The sequence below is a fragment of the Perna viridis genome, chromosome 2, assembly GCF_037379345.1.
Source record: "Perna viridis isolate PV_CMFRI_1.1 ecotype Kerala chromosome 2, ASM3737934v1, whole genome shotgun sequence".
Taxonomy (NCBI): domain Eukaryota; kingdom Metazoa; phylum Mollusca; class Bivalvia; order Mytilida; family Mytilidae; genus Perna; species Perna viridis.
In genome coordinates this window covers 41,547,633-41,563,460 of record NC_142446.1, presented here as the reverse complement: position 1 = coordinate 41,563,460, position 15,828 = coordinate 41,547,633, and the positions used below count along the sequence as shown (strand labels likewise).

General features: G+C 35.0%; 1 protein-coding gene and 1 pseudogene across 2 annotated transcripts in view; one reads left to right on the top strand and one right to left on the bottom strand.

The window, feature by feature from the left end:
* LOC148625107 (uncharacterized) overlaps positions 1-15,828 on the top strand; it is a 39,190-nt pseudogene that overhangs the window by 10,616 nt on the left and 12,746 nt on the right. The gene's annotated exons all lie outside the window — the stretch shown is intronic.
* LOC148625109 (uncharacterized) lies at positions 1,811-6,525 on the bottom strand. The gene is made up of 3 exons (XM_088568397.1): positions 6,100-6,525; positions 5,015-5,760; positions 1,811-3,844 (listed from the first exon to the last, which is right to left on the bottom strand). Exons 1-3 carry the CDS (start codon positions 6,454-6,456, stop codon positions 2,938-2,940), a joined length of 2,010 nt encoding a protein of 669 aa, XP_088424523.1. The 5' UTR covers positions 6,457-6,525; the 3' UTR covers positions 1,811-2,937.

The following is a 15,828-nucleotide window of genomic DNA, read 5'->3' as shown; positions in this document are numbered from 1 at the left end:
AAGTCTTAATCTTTAGGTATTTGAAGAAACCTTAAGTGACGTAAGCTTTTTGTTGGATTACTTTGAACTATTATATATTCTTGTCAACAAATTTAATAAGGACTAATAATAATAATAATAATAATAATAATAATAATAACTATTTAAGATATATTACGAATTAGAAAAGAAGTTAAGAAGCGAGATAAATTGTATAGGTGCAGATCCAGGATCCCCAGTTTGGACGTAAACAGAATGGAGTTATGAATTGAATTATAATGATGGAAAATACTTAGGTCAGTTTTGGGATGAGTTGAACACCGCGTGAATTACACCACAAATTGAGTGAAAATTAAGGTACCTTTTTATTTATCATTGACGAATATATTGTAAATATTGTAACAAAAAACAACAGATAAGATAATCTGACACACAATTTGGTAACTTGTCATATTTTTACATTTGTCTTTCATTATTTTAACTTCTAAATAACTAATATCCTGATTCTTAATATTTTTTTCAATTGGTACCAAGAAAAATAATGTAGACCTTCTTTGATTCCAAATATGAGTAGACAATAAAGATTTGGTAAGTTATGAACCGGTTAGTCAGGTTTGCTATATTCGAAATTGAGAATTATCATCTTAAATTCTTCTTTGCGTAAAAAGTAATTTAATCTGTATTAATATTGACATTAAATGAAGTGTATTGAATTAGTATTATACTGTTAGTTTTGAACTGGCTTTGAAAAATCGTACATTTTTTGATTAATAAATCGATAAATAGTAGCTACATTTAACAAGTAAAAATATAAATGAATATATATATGAAGTTAAACGAAAAGGGGGGGATTTTCAGACTTACGACCTTCCTCAGGTGGGATTTTTGGAGAGGAAAAAAACCCAACTGTATATGATCCTGAGAACCAAAAAATAATTATACCCCCACTCTAATAAGTGGTGGCTGAGTGGGCGCTAAATTGTAATCACCTTGTCCGTCCTCAAGTCTGTCTGTTACACTTTTCTCTATCATATTTCTCAGCTTATACTGAAGGGAATGCTAAGACATTTGGGACATTGTTTTTGCATGAGGAGTTCAACCGTGTGTGTCCTTTCACATTTGTCGCTCATCTGTTTATTGATGGACTTAGTGATGCATAATGAATATTTTCGTAACAGATACATCTCACCTTCTTTTGAAGGGAATGCTTAGATTTTTGATACATGTACCGTGTCTCCCCTTTTCAAGTTTGTCGCTTATCTACTCCCTTTCAGCCGTATGACTCATCAATCATTTAGGTCGTGTATAATGGAAAATTTTGTGACAGATTACTCAGCATCTATGGCAGGCATTTCTTGCATTTAGATCTTTTGAATGATGACTTGATGACTTTTATTGTGTCTCCCTTTTCCAGGTTCGTCGCTTGTCTACTTCTTGTTTAGGCCAAAAAAAAATGTCTGTGTCGGGTTTCCCGACCGACCCTAATACATTTTTTCTCCAAAATTAACAAAATCGGTAATTTCCGCCAATTTCCGGTATAATACGGATCATTTCCGGTAAAATCGAAAGTACGTTTAAAACCAGATCACAATAGCGTTTGAATAGGGGACTGATTTATATCACGTTAATCCAAGCGTATTACTTATGATGAGCACAATGGAAGCCACGAGTATCGTGGCACTACAATATATTAAATGCTGTCAACAAGAAAGCAAATCTCTCGTGACAGCTTTTCCAAATAGACTGAATGTACTTATGGAGCTTTTGAGCTCTATCATGAAGTTGATAATAAAGTTCTTTAAACATTCTCTTAGATTTAAAGTGATTGTACATGAAATAACTAGACTTTTATTGCGCAGGTTCAATTACAACACACAGATCATATTCAAGAGCCTTTTATCCCCCAGTCTTTGTCCAGTCAAACTGATAGTTTTAGACTGATAGTTTTTAACAACTAAACATTAAAAGCCTTGAGGAGGTTTGAATTTTGAATTCCAAAACACACATAGAAAAACACTATGAAGAAACACATATTACAATCAGCTACATGAACTTGCATTAGTTCTAGAGTGAATTCAACTGCTCAAGACAGGGTAGCGGTTTCTGCTTGTTGCCACTTATTTTACGGTACCAGACATACATTTGTACATCTATAACATACAAGTCAGACATTCTTCATACTCAAGGTTTAATAAAACAAATGAATGAAACATTTTGATAACACTTCATTCATATAAATATGCATTTTTCATTTTTCAAAATACATCAATGAACAGAGAAATTTGTATCTTTTTAAAATATATTTGCAGGTAACATTTTAAAATACAGTGTAATTATATTTTGTTCAAAGTTCCTACAAAAGATAAGTGTATTGTAATAAAAGGCATGATTAATAGGTGTGTATGTTAAAAATTAAACTTTCTACTTAAAACCATACACTTTCATGACTTAAACATGATGCTATTTTACAAATATAGGCTCAACTTTAGTCGAGAAAAAATCAAATGAAAATAAAAATAAATAAAATGAAAATGCCTATCTACCTACCCTATTTTTGGGAGGAATGTAACCCTAAACAGAGATGTTATTTTTTTGGCCTTACAATTCACCATAGATAGTTGACCGATGGTATTCTTACCATGAAGGAACGTGAAACATCTTGTTAATTTTAAACCAATAGTTTTAATTTGTCAGTATTAAGTATTGCATTTATTTCATTTGTTAACTTATTCTACACAGAAACATTTCATTTTTGAAAGATAATGATTTCTCTGTCTGTTTAATAAGATATATTCAAATATATAGAAAAATGAAGGTACTTTTTTAATTTACTTTGTATTAATGTTTCGATTGTTTTTGGGACAGTAAATGGTGTATTTAAAGCATAAATAAGTATAAATTTTAGGACAAATAATAGTTTGTTTCTTCTTGTAGAAAAATAATTTATTTGGTAAAACCTCAGGATTCCATTGTTTTCCTTTTGAGTGTTTTTGGCCTGTCCGGTGGGTATGTTGATATCTGCACATTAAATCTCGGATAAAAATGATGTTTTATTCCAAGTGAGTAATGCTTTATGACATCAATAGCATCACTCACTTTGTATGCTATATATTCACCAGTACCCTCGTTCCTACCAACAAGTACAAAAGCTGCATAGCATGTTTCGATTTGATCACCAACACAAATTATTGATCCGCTGTCGCCTGGTCTTGCAAAATGCTCGGTATCAACATGAAAGCAAACATAGCCATCTTCATCCCCACAGCTAATACATTTTCCTGACCGCATTTGTGGATCACTTGCTCCCCAGACATACATCAAACGTTTTCTTATTTCTAGAATATCACCTCTAAATACTCGAAAATTGGTAAAGTCACCATCTTTTGCTCTTAGGCCGAATGTGCACGTCAAATTTCTTTCAGGTTTAATTCTAACCACAGAGAAGTCAAAAAATGGGTTTGGCGGATATTCGCCGGAAGCTATGGCAAACACGTTTTCACCTATTCTCGAGTTATCTTCAGGGTTGAATGCGAGGGCATCTTTTCCAATAACATGTGCGCATGTCGTAAAGTAGTACGATCCGTTTTCATCGTGTAGAAATATCCCTACAGATCCAAATTTTTTATCCTCAGTAGAATCACTATATTTATTTATTTTACTTCCTTGTTGCAGATTAGAAAAGAACGTTATTTTCCTTTCTTTAAATTGGACACAAAGTTCATATTTTCCATTCAGTTTCCCTTTATCATAATCAAAGAAATTTGCCAAGTATTCACGAACTTCGTTTTCATCCGACTTTATATTTGCTTTCAAATTTATACATAAACTGTCTTCTGTGCATCCAAAACCTTTTACCTTCTCATGCCTGCAAATTAGTTAAAACATCTGAATGAAATTCTGGGTTTCTTCTGTCTCGATTTCTATGATCAGGCTTGGTCTGAGAATTGGATTTAGGATTAATAGGATACGTAATTTGAAAGAGTGAATATCCAAAATATTATCACGTGCCGAAGAACGCCTAGATTTAACGAGTTCCGCGCACGAATTAAATCCTCAAGCGTTCTTGGAACACGTGATAATATTTTGTTTATTAACGATAACCAATTGATTATCCTATTTATCATATAAATTTTCTTCATAATGTATCGATATTTTCAATATGAATTTTAAATTCTGTGATTGGCGGAATGATATTGAAGTTGTGACGTTTTGGCGGGAGGAAGAACGAGAGTGAAATTACCGAATTTATTTCACAATGTGCATTATCGACATTTATTACACTGGGAACATTCGGTAAAACATTGCTATCTGTATAATAAATATATACATATATATTTAAATATTGTATGATTGGTTTTAAGTGGCCTTTCCCTGGTTAAGCGGAATGTCTTCTAAAAATGAATCGAATATTGATATTGAAATTTCTGATTTTTTTTTACCTATCAGCATAAAAAGCTGTTATACTAGCAGTAGAATCTGAAATGTTTGTCAATGACAAACATGCTTCGTGTAATTCAAAATTACAACTTATTGAGAATGAAATTATTTATGACCAAAGTTTTCCCTGAGATGACCCCATGAATGAGGTAATTAATCATTTCGTGAGTTTACGACTAAGACTGTTAGAAAAAGGGTCACGTGACGGTAACAATTTATCTCCATCAAGTAGAAGTCTAATTTTATTACTGGTGAAGTTTTTGAAGTCTTTGTGTTGTTTATCGTTTTATATCTATGTATGTGAATTGTATCTTATAATTTGACTCTAGGAACAATTTTGAGAGTGTTTGCACCGGATTCTTCAAACGTTAATTTTGTTCCGTTTGTCTTCATCATGACCTTGGGACTTGGATGACACTGTTTGTAAACACAAACACATGTTAAATTTACAATTACTGTTTTTTTTTGTGAAATTTGACGCAACATGTGTTCTCTTAAGGACATGCATGTACATATATACATCATTTTTTAAATGTTATTATGTTTTGACCATCTCTATAACAAGCTACGTCCAGTGATAACTTTCAAAGATCCTTACCTTAATGCAACAGTTTTAACCTCATGAAATAGAATGCTCTCATTAATTTCATAAATCTCTTTTTGAACCTTTCTTGCAATTTCCTTGATTTGACTCGCATAGATTTGGTATTGAATGTCATTAATATCGACGTATGCAGTATGCAATAGACACGTTCCTGTACTCTTCTGTGACGATGAAGCGCTTGTCTTATTATCATCATTATACGTATTCGTTCGAGTTTCTTTCATGCTTAATTTAATTTTACTTTGATTTTGATGCATTACTTCACTGCGAAAATTTGCATCTTTTACTACCAGCTTACTTTCCGGCTCATGAAACTGAAATAATCCTTTGTACTTTTCAGTAATGATTGAAACTTGTCTCTTGACATCTTTCATCTTGAAAGTGTTATTGTTCATTTTTCGTACTTTAATTTCCAGCTGGCGATTTATCTCGTCTTTTATTCTATCAACCGTAGTTGGAAATCTTATATATTCTTTGCTAATTTGATTCAGATATGGTATCAAGCTGTCCACTAGACATAAGCCAATACGGAACAGAGCTTGATTTTCTTCAATGAAAAACATTTTCCTGAAAATATTGGTGGAGTTTTTTTCTCCGCCGTAGAATGACGAAACTTTTTTGCTCAAACATACCAAGTCTTTCGCGTCATAATATTTGTGGTGTCTTCTGCCTTGAATCAAGTATATAAAATTGTTTTTCCCTTTAATAAGATGTTCAGTTAGTTGTAAAATTTTCTTATCCTGAAATAATGTGTAATGGATTGTAATTATCTTAAAAAAATTAAAAACCTGTGATTGTTTTTTTTAGAAGGTTGAATTTGACAAATTACCCACTTAGATTAATTTTTACGATAACCCATTGAGCTTATTTTCGTAGATTAAAAAAAATATTTTCATTTTATAAATAAGCACAAAGACGTATATTTTTTTTACATTAAAATTCTTAAGTATGTTCATTCACGGTCATCTTTGAGAAAACAGGAAAAGCTATCTACTAGAATATTAGGTATGACCTACCTTAAAAGAAAAACCACATTTTAACTAAGTAACATAAGTAAGTATGAAAAAGATTTACCGTACTTCATCACTGAGACGAATATTTCCATGGGTTCCATTCGGATTTAAACATATGAATATTGCGCATGGTCTATTCATCTCTGTAGGTGAAGTTGGAAGCGTGATGGTGGTCCCATTCCCTGCTCTGGAAATGAAGCTATCAATTTCTGTGTCAATGTTTGTGTCTCTAATGACAGAAATTACAGGCTTCTGCGTTACAAATTCAACTTCACTTAAACCAGTTGCTGATAAAACTTTACATAAATCATTATCCCTGAATATACTTTGTATCATCCAAAGGGTTGTAAAGCATTCAGACTCGTATTCATAAAAAGTTCTGAAATTTTGTAACTGAATATTTAAAGGAAGCAGTTCGGCCATTTTTTTTCCATGTATGATTTATTTTGTTGTGGAAAAAACAGGCTTTTAAATCAATGAACGCCTATTATTTGTTATTGGTACTTGTAATACCTTCAATCAATCTATTGAACGCAATTCAGATTTTGTGTTTACAATGGTAACAAATCTTTCTTTTATGAGTTATATTTAAATCGATCGTATCAATACAATAATACAAAAGAATGAGTATTGCATATATCAGGTTTTCATACGTTAACAAACGTTGACATTTATTATTCAATACATGAAACACTAGATCAAAGGATCGTTATAATTAAAAAAAATTCCAGTAAGCTTTGAAATGGTTTATAATATATTTGCATCTTAAGAACTGTTATATCATTGGTAGCAAGTTTTTAATTTACAATATTTAGCGTAACTGGTGAGTTTTTTCCATCACTTGTCGTTCGTCTACGGGCCGCCGAAGGGGACTCTTGTGGTTTTGTACTCAACATTCAATTTTGTACAGACAAAAGTGAATTTTGATCAACAAAAATGAATTCTGATTAACAAAATTTATAACATTTTACAAATTTTTAATTTTGTGTCACAAAAATCAATTCTGTGTCACAAAATTCAAATTTGTGAGACAAAAGTCAATTTTGTGTGACAAAATTAAATTTTTCACAAAAGACAATTTTGTGTCATAAAATTCAATCTTGTGAGACAAAATTGAATTTTGTCACAAAAGTCTATTTCGTATGCAAATTAGTTCATTTTGATATACAAATGCATTCTCTCATCACGATTTTGTAAGAAGGTGTATCACTGGACATATAGTAACCGCGAGTCTATAAGCAGGTTTTAAAATTTATACGTGATTTTTCTACTTTCGATTTATTGGGATTTTCCCCGGTGAATCACGTGATCATTTCCTGACATCTTTCAACTCAACTATAAAATGCTTTTGCCCGACCTGTTGATCGCAACCAAATTTGTTAAAATTTGACAAGATAATTTGTATCAAGGTATCTTTCCCAAATTTTGCTGTAAAGAAGATTGATTGTTGATTGTTGGGGTTTAACGCCCGAGCAACAATATTTCAGCTATATTCAGGTGATGATAAAATGAACATGAAATGAACATGAAATGATGATGTAATGAAAAAAGGAATGGGACACGAGGATAACAGGGTCGACAAATTTTAATTGCCACTAGAAAAAAAAGGGCGATGGGTAAGGTCGGGCAATTAAGCCTCTTACGGGGGAGCGCAAAGGTTCCCACTCCTATCGAATACCGCAGCAGGGTTTAACGTGCGAGGAACGTGGCATCTTTCCCAACACGGTGCACCACTATGATTTGCGGTCAGATTTTCCGTATTATAACCTGACAACTCCAGCATGTAACACGCCAGGGGTACCCCATTCGACCACCTGGGGGTACACATTCCAGTTGCTCTGTGGGCAAAGCGCCCTAGCTTCCGGCTAGGGTTCTGAACACTATTTAGCCGCCTTTTACGACGAGCTTAGTGCTGCTGCAGACCTATTCTTTTGACACCCGGACCTCCACGGGGCGCTGGGAAAAGAAATGAATCGTCAGATTAGCCAAGTAAATCCTAATTATCAGAAATATGTTGTGCGGTGAAATTTGTTAATCTGTCAAAGTCGACGAAAGATTATTTTGTTCCACTATCACTCACGATTTTTTGCCAGATACAGATAGATTCCCTATATCATTTCGATTCTATTGGTGTATGACACAAGAAATTCGGTTGAGTGGAACAGGTCGGGCGAGATGAAAAACCGACATAGTGTCTAACTTTCGTTTCCCTTTTGTTTACAAATGCTCAAATGAACTATCTTTTAATTTAAAATTAAGTGACACTGTTGGTAATACGATTACGATATCCGATATTTCTTTCACTCATGTGCTTTATTATAACAGTGCACATTCATACATTATCAACTGTATTGCAGTAAATGCTTTAAGTTTGTAATCCGAAGGACTCTGTAAACTAATTTGCATACAAATTAACATTTGTGACACAAAATTGAATTTTGTCTCACAGAATTGAATTTTATCCCACAAAATTGAATTTTGTGACACAGATGTGATTTTTATCCCATAAAATTGAATTTTGTCTCAAAGAGTTGAATTTTATCAGACAAAATTGAATTTTGTGACACAGCATTGACTCTTGTGACACAAAATTGATTTTGATTACAAAAAGATCAAGTCCCATTCGGCGCCCCTTATTCGTCATCGTAAACATTTTTTTCTAATTGTTTTCTCCTCAGCAACTACTCGACAATTGAAACCAAACTTGGTATGAATGTTCGTAAGGGCATCAGAACTGATGTGGGGAATTTTGTAACAAACATGGTCGCCGTTACCGTAGGGGTATGACACCAGTATTTAGCCTCTATTTCAAAATCCGTAAGATGTAGAGTAAATTAAGGGTACGTTAGCTCTTCAGTTTGCTGAAAATTAGATCATTGGAAATTTCAAGTTAATCCAATACTATAAAAGTTACTGACTCTTTTATGCGTTTTTGCAATTTTTTTGCAATTTTCGGTTGTATATATTATAAAAGTCAATTGCACAATCATTATGAAAAGACTTTTCGTCCGTCAAAATTTTAGAAAAAATGAATTAAAAGCCGTTAAAAAGCGAGTTATGACCCGTGAAATTTTTGACGTTTTTCGCCTATGTTCTTCTTATTCCTATAACTCTTCTGCTACTTCCTCGCCATTTGGAACCAGTGGTAATTTTCACAAAAAATCATAAGTGTAAAATTAGTCGTAAATTATGATGTCATAATAGATCAAAGTATTGTGACGTCACAACTTACTTCTAATTTTACTCTTACGATTTATTGTGAAAAGGTCTGCTGGCCTTTCATTATTACTATTGTTTTATTATTAGTATTAATTTTTGTATAGCGCTTTATCTAATTTAAAATTATTCTAGGCGCTTTACAATTATAAGCACTAAATGCAACCAAATACATATAGACAACATATGGACATATGTATATATATTATAAAACATGTATTCCACCTGAGTGTTCTTGCAAAAACTCTCCATTCAATAATGGTCCTTCCGGTCACGTCGTTACAAGAGATTTATCCATCATCGAAAACGAATCTCCGCGTAATATTCTTTCTTCTAAAGGTCCCAAGTACCATGAACCACGCTCCAAAGATAATGGAATTTAAATCAAATCTAAAAATAACTTTAAAGTTCTTATGGATGCAATAAAATGGATAAAACGAGTACAAGAAGACATTGATTCCCTGTCAGAGTGGTTAAAGGCGGTGAAGTCTTCATTTTTTAAACAAATGAAAGTTTTAAGTAGGTCAATGAGTGGCAATATGCTACATCAGTTTTTAAAGACCTCGATATAGGAAAAATATTGTCTACTATACATGACAAATATGTTGTCCTACAAACATTGTTTTTGTCTGCAATACGTTTTACTTCCAATGTTTATCATCAGTAGTAGACGTAGAAAATAATAGCAGTGATAAGACCTATACTGCTACCGCACTCTCCATAGAAGATATTGTGGAAAATCATAAATCCATGCTGTCTTCTTTTGGTGTCTCTACCAAGGACGATGATTGTGATTTACTGTCTACGCACTGGATTCCTAAACTCCACAATAATCCATACAAACAACGTTACATAGCTGGATCTGCAAAATGTACCACTAAACCACTTACAAAACGTTTAGCTTCTTTACTCACAGCTGTCAAAGAGGGTTTGCAGTCCTACCACAACACTTGTTGCTCCCGTAGTGGTATTAATTCAATGTGGATTCTGAAAAATTCGAAAGATCTTTTGGAGACAATCTGTTCAAGACTTAGAATCCCGACTTAAAAACATCATACATCGTTGTTTTTCCAAAAAAGATGGTACACCTAGATGCAAATATATAGTTCTTGGTAGAGATTTCTCATACTTTATAAGAAATAATTCCAAATCATCTTCCAAATATACAGAAGAAGATGTTTACAAAATGCTGGAATTTTTAATCGACAACAACATATTTGTCCAGTGTTGTGGACGCAATTTTCAACAAACGGTCGGCATCCCAATAAGAACAAATTGTGCCCCTCTAGTTGATAACCTATTCCTTCACTTTTATGAGGCTGACTTTATAGCTGATCTCATCCGGAAGAAAGAAAATCGTTTAGCTAGATCCTTTAATGTCAGTTTCAGCTATATAGATGATGTATTATCTTTAAACAATCCTAATTTTGGGGAGTGATACATCGCATCTACCCAAAGACCTTGAGATAAAGGATACTACAGACATTATTAAATCAGCCTCATATCTTGACCTACACTTAGAAATCGATGGTAAAGGAAAACTATTGACAAAACTATACTACAAACGTGATGACTTTTCATTCAGAATTGTCAACTTTCCTTTCATCTGTGGCAACATCTCTTCAGCACCTGCGTATGAAGTCCACATATCACAACTCACACGTTCTGCCAGGGCTTGCCGGAACTACGCAGACGTTTTATTTCGCGCTAGAATTCTAACAAATAAGCTTCTGGAACGGGATTATGTTACTACAAGATTGAAGTTGTCACTGGAGAAGTTATATGGTTGTCATCATGAACTCGTGGATCGTTACGGTATATCCTTCTGCGCCATGAAAACGTTCAACGTGTCATTGTTTTCCATTCCTCTTTCGTCTGCCCCGACCTTGAATTTTTATGAGCAACTCGGCGGGTGTTTCTAAAAAAGCAGATAACGCTCACTCTACCAGTACATCTGATCCATGCTCCCAGTTTTTAGTGGATTCCGAGTTGCTCATTTGCTTTTGTTGCTTTGTGTATATGATTTTAGTTACTTTGTGTTCTTTGTTGTGTATGTCTGTTTTCCATGTCTGGTCTTTGAACCTGGTACCTGGATTGTATTCTTTTGATTACCACTATAACCTTGGTTTCCTTGATTACTCTTTCGACCAATTAAAATTATACTTAATCAATATGTGAGATGCGACTGTAAGAACTATATGTAATATAACATCATACGGTAAAATATGAAACATTTCATGAATGTTTCATAATTAGGATTTCTTCCTCAGAACTGTCGAACTTTTGATCGTTTGATCAACCTAGCCACTGTTTCGAAATGAAGACGGTAGGGATTACCAGCAGTTGTGTTGGTTTTTTTCACAAATGTCTGTCTCAAAAACACATCATGTAAGTCCGTTTCAAAAGCTACAATCAATTTTTTCAATGAAGTATTTGTGAATTATTTGTGATATTGTTTCCCACTCATCTGTCATATCATGTCACTTTTTTATGTTTGAAATCATAATTTAAGGATACTCCTCACATTTTCTTCCTTCACAAATGCGTTGTTTATATTTAGATACTGTAACTTTTTATCCAAAGGCAATGTAAAGTACAGGGATTTGGGCGCATAGACAATTATAGCCTATATGTGAACTGTATTTTTTTTTATCCAAAGGCAAGTGTGAAGTACAGGGATTAGATGCACAGACAATAACTTCAAGCTGATTCAAAATCAGATGGAGTCGACCTTTATGAGTACTTGGCGAGATATTCGATTTCAGTTCAGCCAGCTTAGCTATTGTCATCACTTGGTGTCCGTCGTCGTCGTTAACAAATTTTCAAAACTATTTTCCTCTAAATCTACTGGACCAATTAGCAATATACGGAAGCCGAGAAGGACCATTCTAAATTCAGAATTCAAAATTCACAATTCAGAATTCAAAATACAGGACTCGAGCAGTTAATGACTGATAACTTTCTCGCGCTCTCTTAATACATAATTCAGAATTCAAACTCAGAACTTTAGAAAACTGGTGACTTTTCCCGCGTGTTTCAATACATTCTCTGTGGCCATTCGTACAGTTGTGTTTGTAGTTGCTTTCAGAGTCAAACTCCCCATTTCAGCTTACTGAGTTTTCATAATAATGGTCGCGCCCCGTGCAGGTCCGGGTGTTAAAAGAATAGGCCTGCAGCAGCGCTAAGCTTGTCGTAAAAGGCGACTAAATAGTGCTCAGAAACCTAGCCGGGGCTAGGCACTCTGCCCACAGAGCAACTGGGATGTGTGCCCCAGGTGGTAGAATGGGGTACCCCTGGCGTGTTAGATGCTGGGGTTGTCAGGCTATAATACGGAAAACCTGACCGCAAACCATAGTGGTGCGCCGTGTTGGGAAAGATGCCACGTTCCTCGCACGTTAAAGAACCCTGCTGTGGTATTCGATAGGAGTAGGAACCTTTGCGCTCCGCCACAGGAGGCTAAATTGCCCGACCCTACCCATCCTCCTTTTTCCAGTGGCAATCAAAATTTGTCGACCCTATTATCCTTGTGACCCATCCTTTTTTTTTCATTTCATGTTCATTTTATCATCCATTTCATGTTCATTGTCTGAATATAGCTGAAATATTGCTACTCGGACGTTTAACCCCAACAAACAAACAAAAACAAACATAATGGTCGCCATTTCAGCATTTTAAAAGATTTGAGAGATTCTGGTAGGTTTTTGGAGAAAATGTGTAAAGAAATGTTAATGTATATGGACCGAGCAAGAAATGGCTAATGTGACCCATTGAGTTGGGTGAGATAAGAATATAATATGCACATCGCCACATGCAACTGTGTAAATCTTTTAGTATTCACAAATGTTGATGGTGGCAATAAAGAAAGACAGACAAATGACGTGAAAACTATCTTCAACACAAAGCACTAATAAAGTGTCACATTTTTGTTTGTGTGTGCATACACCAGCTGTTTATACATGTTTTCTTATAGATGATAGAACTTCTTATGCATCTGGCCGATCGTCAGATCTATATATTAAACATTTGGCAAGAATGCTGTTCACTGGTTCGGATACCTTCTCAAGTGCTAGCGGTGTTTTATTCTTCTCACTGACCTTTTTAACGTATTCTGGGGTGTCAAGGTTCCCCTACGCTTCTTCAATTCGATCTGGGATACACCCATCAAGAGACCAGATATCTGATTTCTTGTTGCACTTTTCCCAAGGAGAATAACCTCAGGAGCCATATATGTTGGTGTACCTGGTTGTCCACCAAGATTTGTTATTGAGTATAACTTTCTACTCGACTAACACTTTAATTACGCAATTTAGTTACATGTGACTGGCAATTAATGATAATGTTGGCAGGTTTAATATATGTCTGTGGATAAATGGATGTTCAACTCCATGTAGATTTATAATAGCTTGCAGACACTGCATACTAAAATGCAATATTTTTGGGAAAGTAAGGTTCAATTAACTGTTAGCATTGTCATAACAGATGATGTCATCTATGTTAAAACCGCTAATAAATTCAGATACAAGGAATATACTGTGTACAACATAAGCCAGAGACGTAAGCCACACAATGTTAGGGTGTAACGTTCGAATGGATTTTTAACTCTTCTTCAACCATGATTTTATTTTATTTTGGCATCCTTTTTATTTTTAGCTCTACCACTTTGATTGCCATACAAAACCCAAATCAGCTCCCCTTAAAGCTTGTATACCCTAGCAAATGCGTCTTTCCCTATTTCATCTGTCTTGCTATAATTGGAATAAGGGGTTGGTCTTCTTTAATTTCATCTTTGGTTGAAAGCTTCATTTCCTCAAGCATGATTTTCGCAGATTCCTGACTTTTTTACCCTATTAAACTTGGCAATAATATGTGCCGGTGTCCTCTATTGCTAATAAATTATGTTTGTATCCACAAACACCACATTTTCATCGATGAGCCATTGGTACAGCAACAGCACGTTTCCATGGTTCCTACAAACGACACAAGCCACAAGTTCATTACCATCTAGATCGAATATCTCATTAAGCTCATGGACTTTGATCAGCAGAATCACCACGACACTTGCTAATCCTGTATTGGTATTAATTCATTGAGGATCCTTAAAGCTTCAAAAAAATCTTCTGGAAAGCCTCAATTCAAGAATCGTATCAGAATACAACGGCATTAAAATCGCTGTGTACTTCTATTCGCCATACTCAGTTTAAATCCTGACTCAAAAACATTATTCATCGTTGTTACGCTACACCTAGATACAAATATGCAGTTCTTTGTAGAGATTTCTCACAATTGGTAAAAAAAGATTCCACATCATCTTCCAAATGTACCGAGCCCCGTGCAGGTCCGGGTGTTAAAAGAATAGGCCTGCAGCAGCGCTAAGCTTGTCGTATAAGGCGACTAAATAGTGCTCAGAAACCTAGCCGGGGGCTAGGCGCTCTGCCCACAGAGCAACTGGGATGTGTGCCCCAGGCGGTGGAATGGGGTACCCCTAGCGTGTTGCATGCTGGGGTTGTCAGGCTATAATACGGAAAACCTGACCGCAAACCATAGTGGTGCACCGTGTTTGGAAAGATGCCACGTTCCTCGCACGTTAAAGAACCCTGCTGTGGTATTCGATAGGAGTAGGAACCTTTGCGCTCCGCCACCGGAGGCTAAATTGCCCTACCTTACCCATCCCCCCTTTTTCCAGTGGCAATCAAAATTTGTCGACCCTATTATCCTTGTGACCCATCCTTTTTTTTTTCATTACATGTTCATTTTATCATCCATTTCATGTTCATTGTCTGAATATAGCTGAAATATTGCTGCTCGGACGTTAAACCCTAACAATCAATCAATCAATCAATCAAATGTACCGAAGAAGACGATTTCTGAATGCTTGAATTTTTGGTCGACAACATTTTTTCCAGTGTGTTGGGAGAGTGTTTTCAACAACGGAGAGCATTCCAATGGGAACAAAGTGTGCTCCTCTACTCGCTTACCTATTTCTTCACTCTTATAAGGTTGACATTGTAGTCGATCTGATTCAAAAAAGGAACACCGTTTAGCCAGATCCTTTGATCTCAGTTTCCGCGATATAGATGACGTATTATTGTTAAACAATTCTAGTTTCGGGGATTTTATTGATCGCATCGATCCCAAAGTACTTGATATATAAAAGATACTACAGACAATGTGTAGATCGGTGGTAAAAAAAAACTACTGACAAAACTATAAACGCGATGAATTCATTCCGTATTGTCAACTTCCCTTTCATCTGTGTCAACATCTCTTCAGCACCTGTGAATTGAGTTTTCAAAACACAACACATACTTTTTGCCAGAGCTTTCTGTAACTAGGCATACTTTTTACTGCGGTAGACTTCCCTGGAACAGAGTTATGCTGCTAAAAGATTGAAATCATCACTACAGAAGTTTTATGGTCGTGTTATAGTTTTTCTTTACCCTTTCATCTACCCTTTACTTTTTTATGAACAATTCGGTTGGTATTTCTAGAAAAGGAGAGGACGTTCACCCTACCGATGCACCTGGTCCATACTCTCAATTTTTAGTGGAGTCCGAGTCCGAGTTACTTGGTATGCATTAT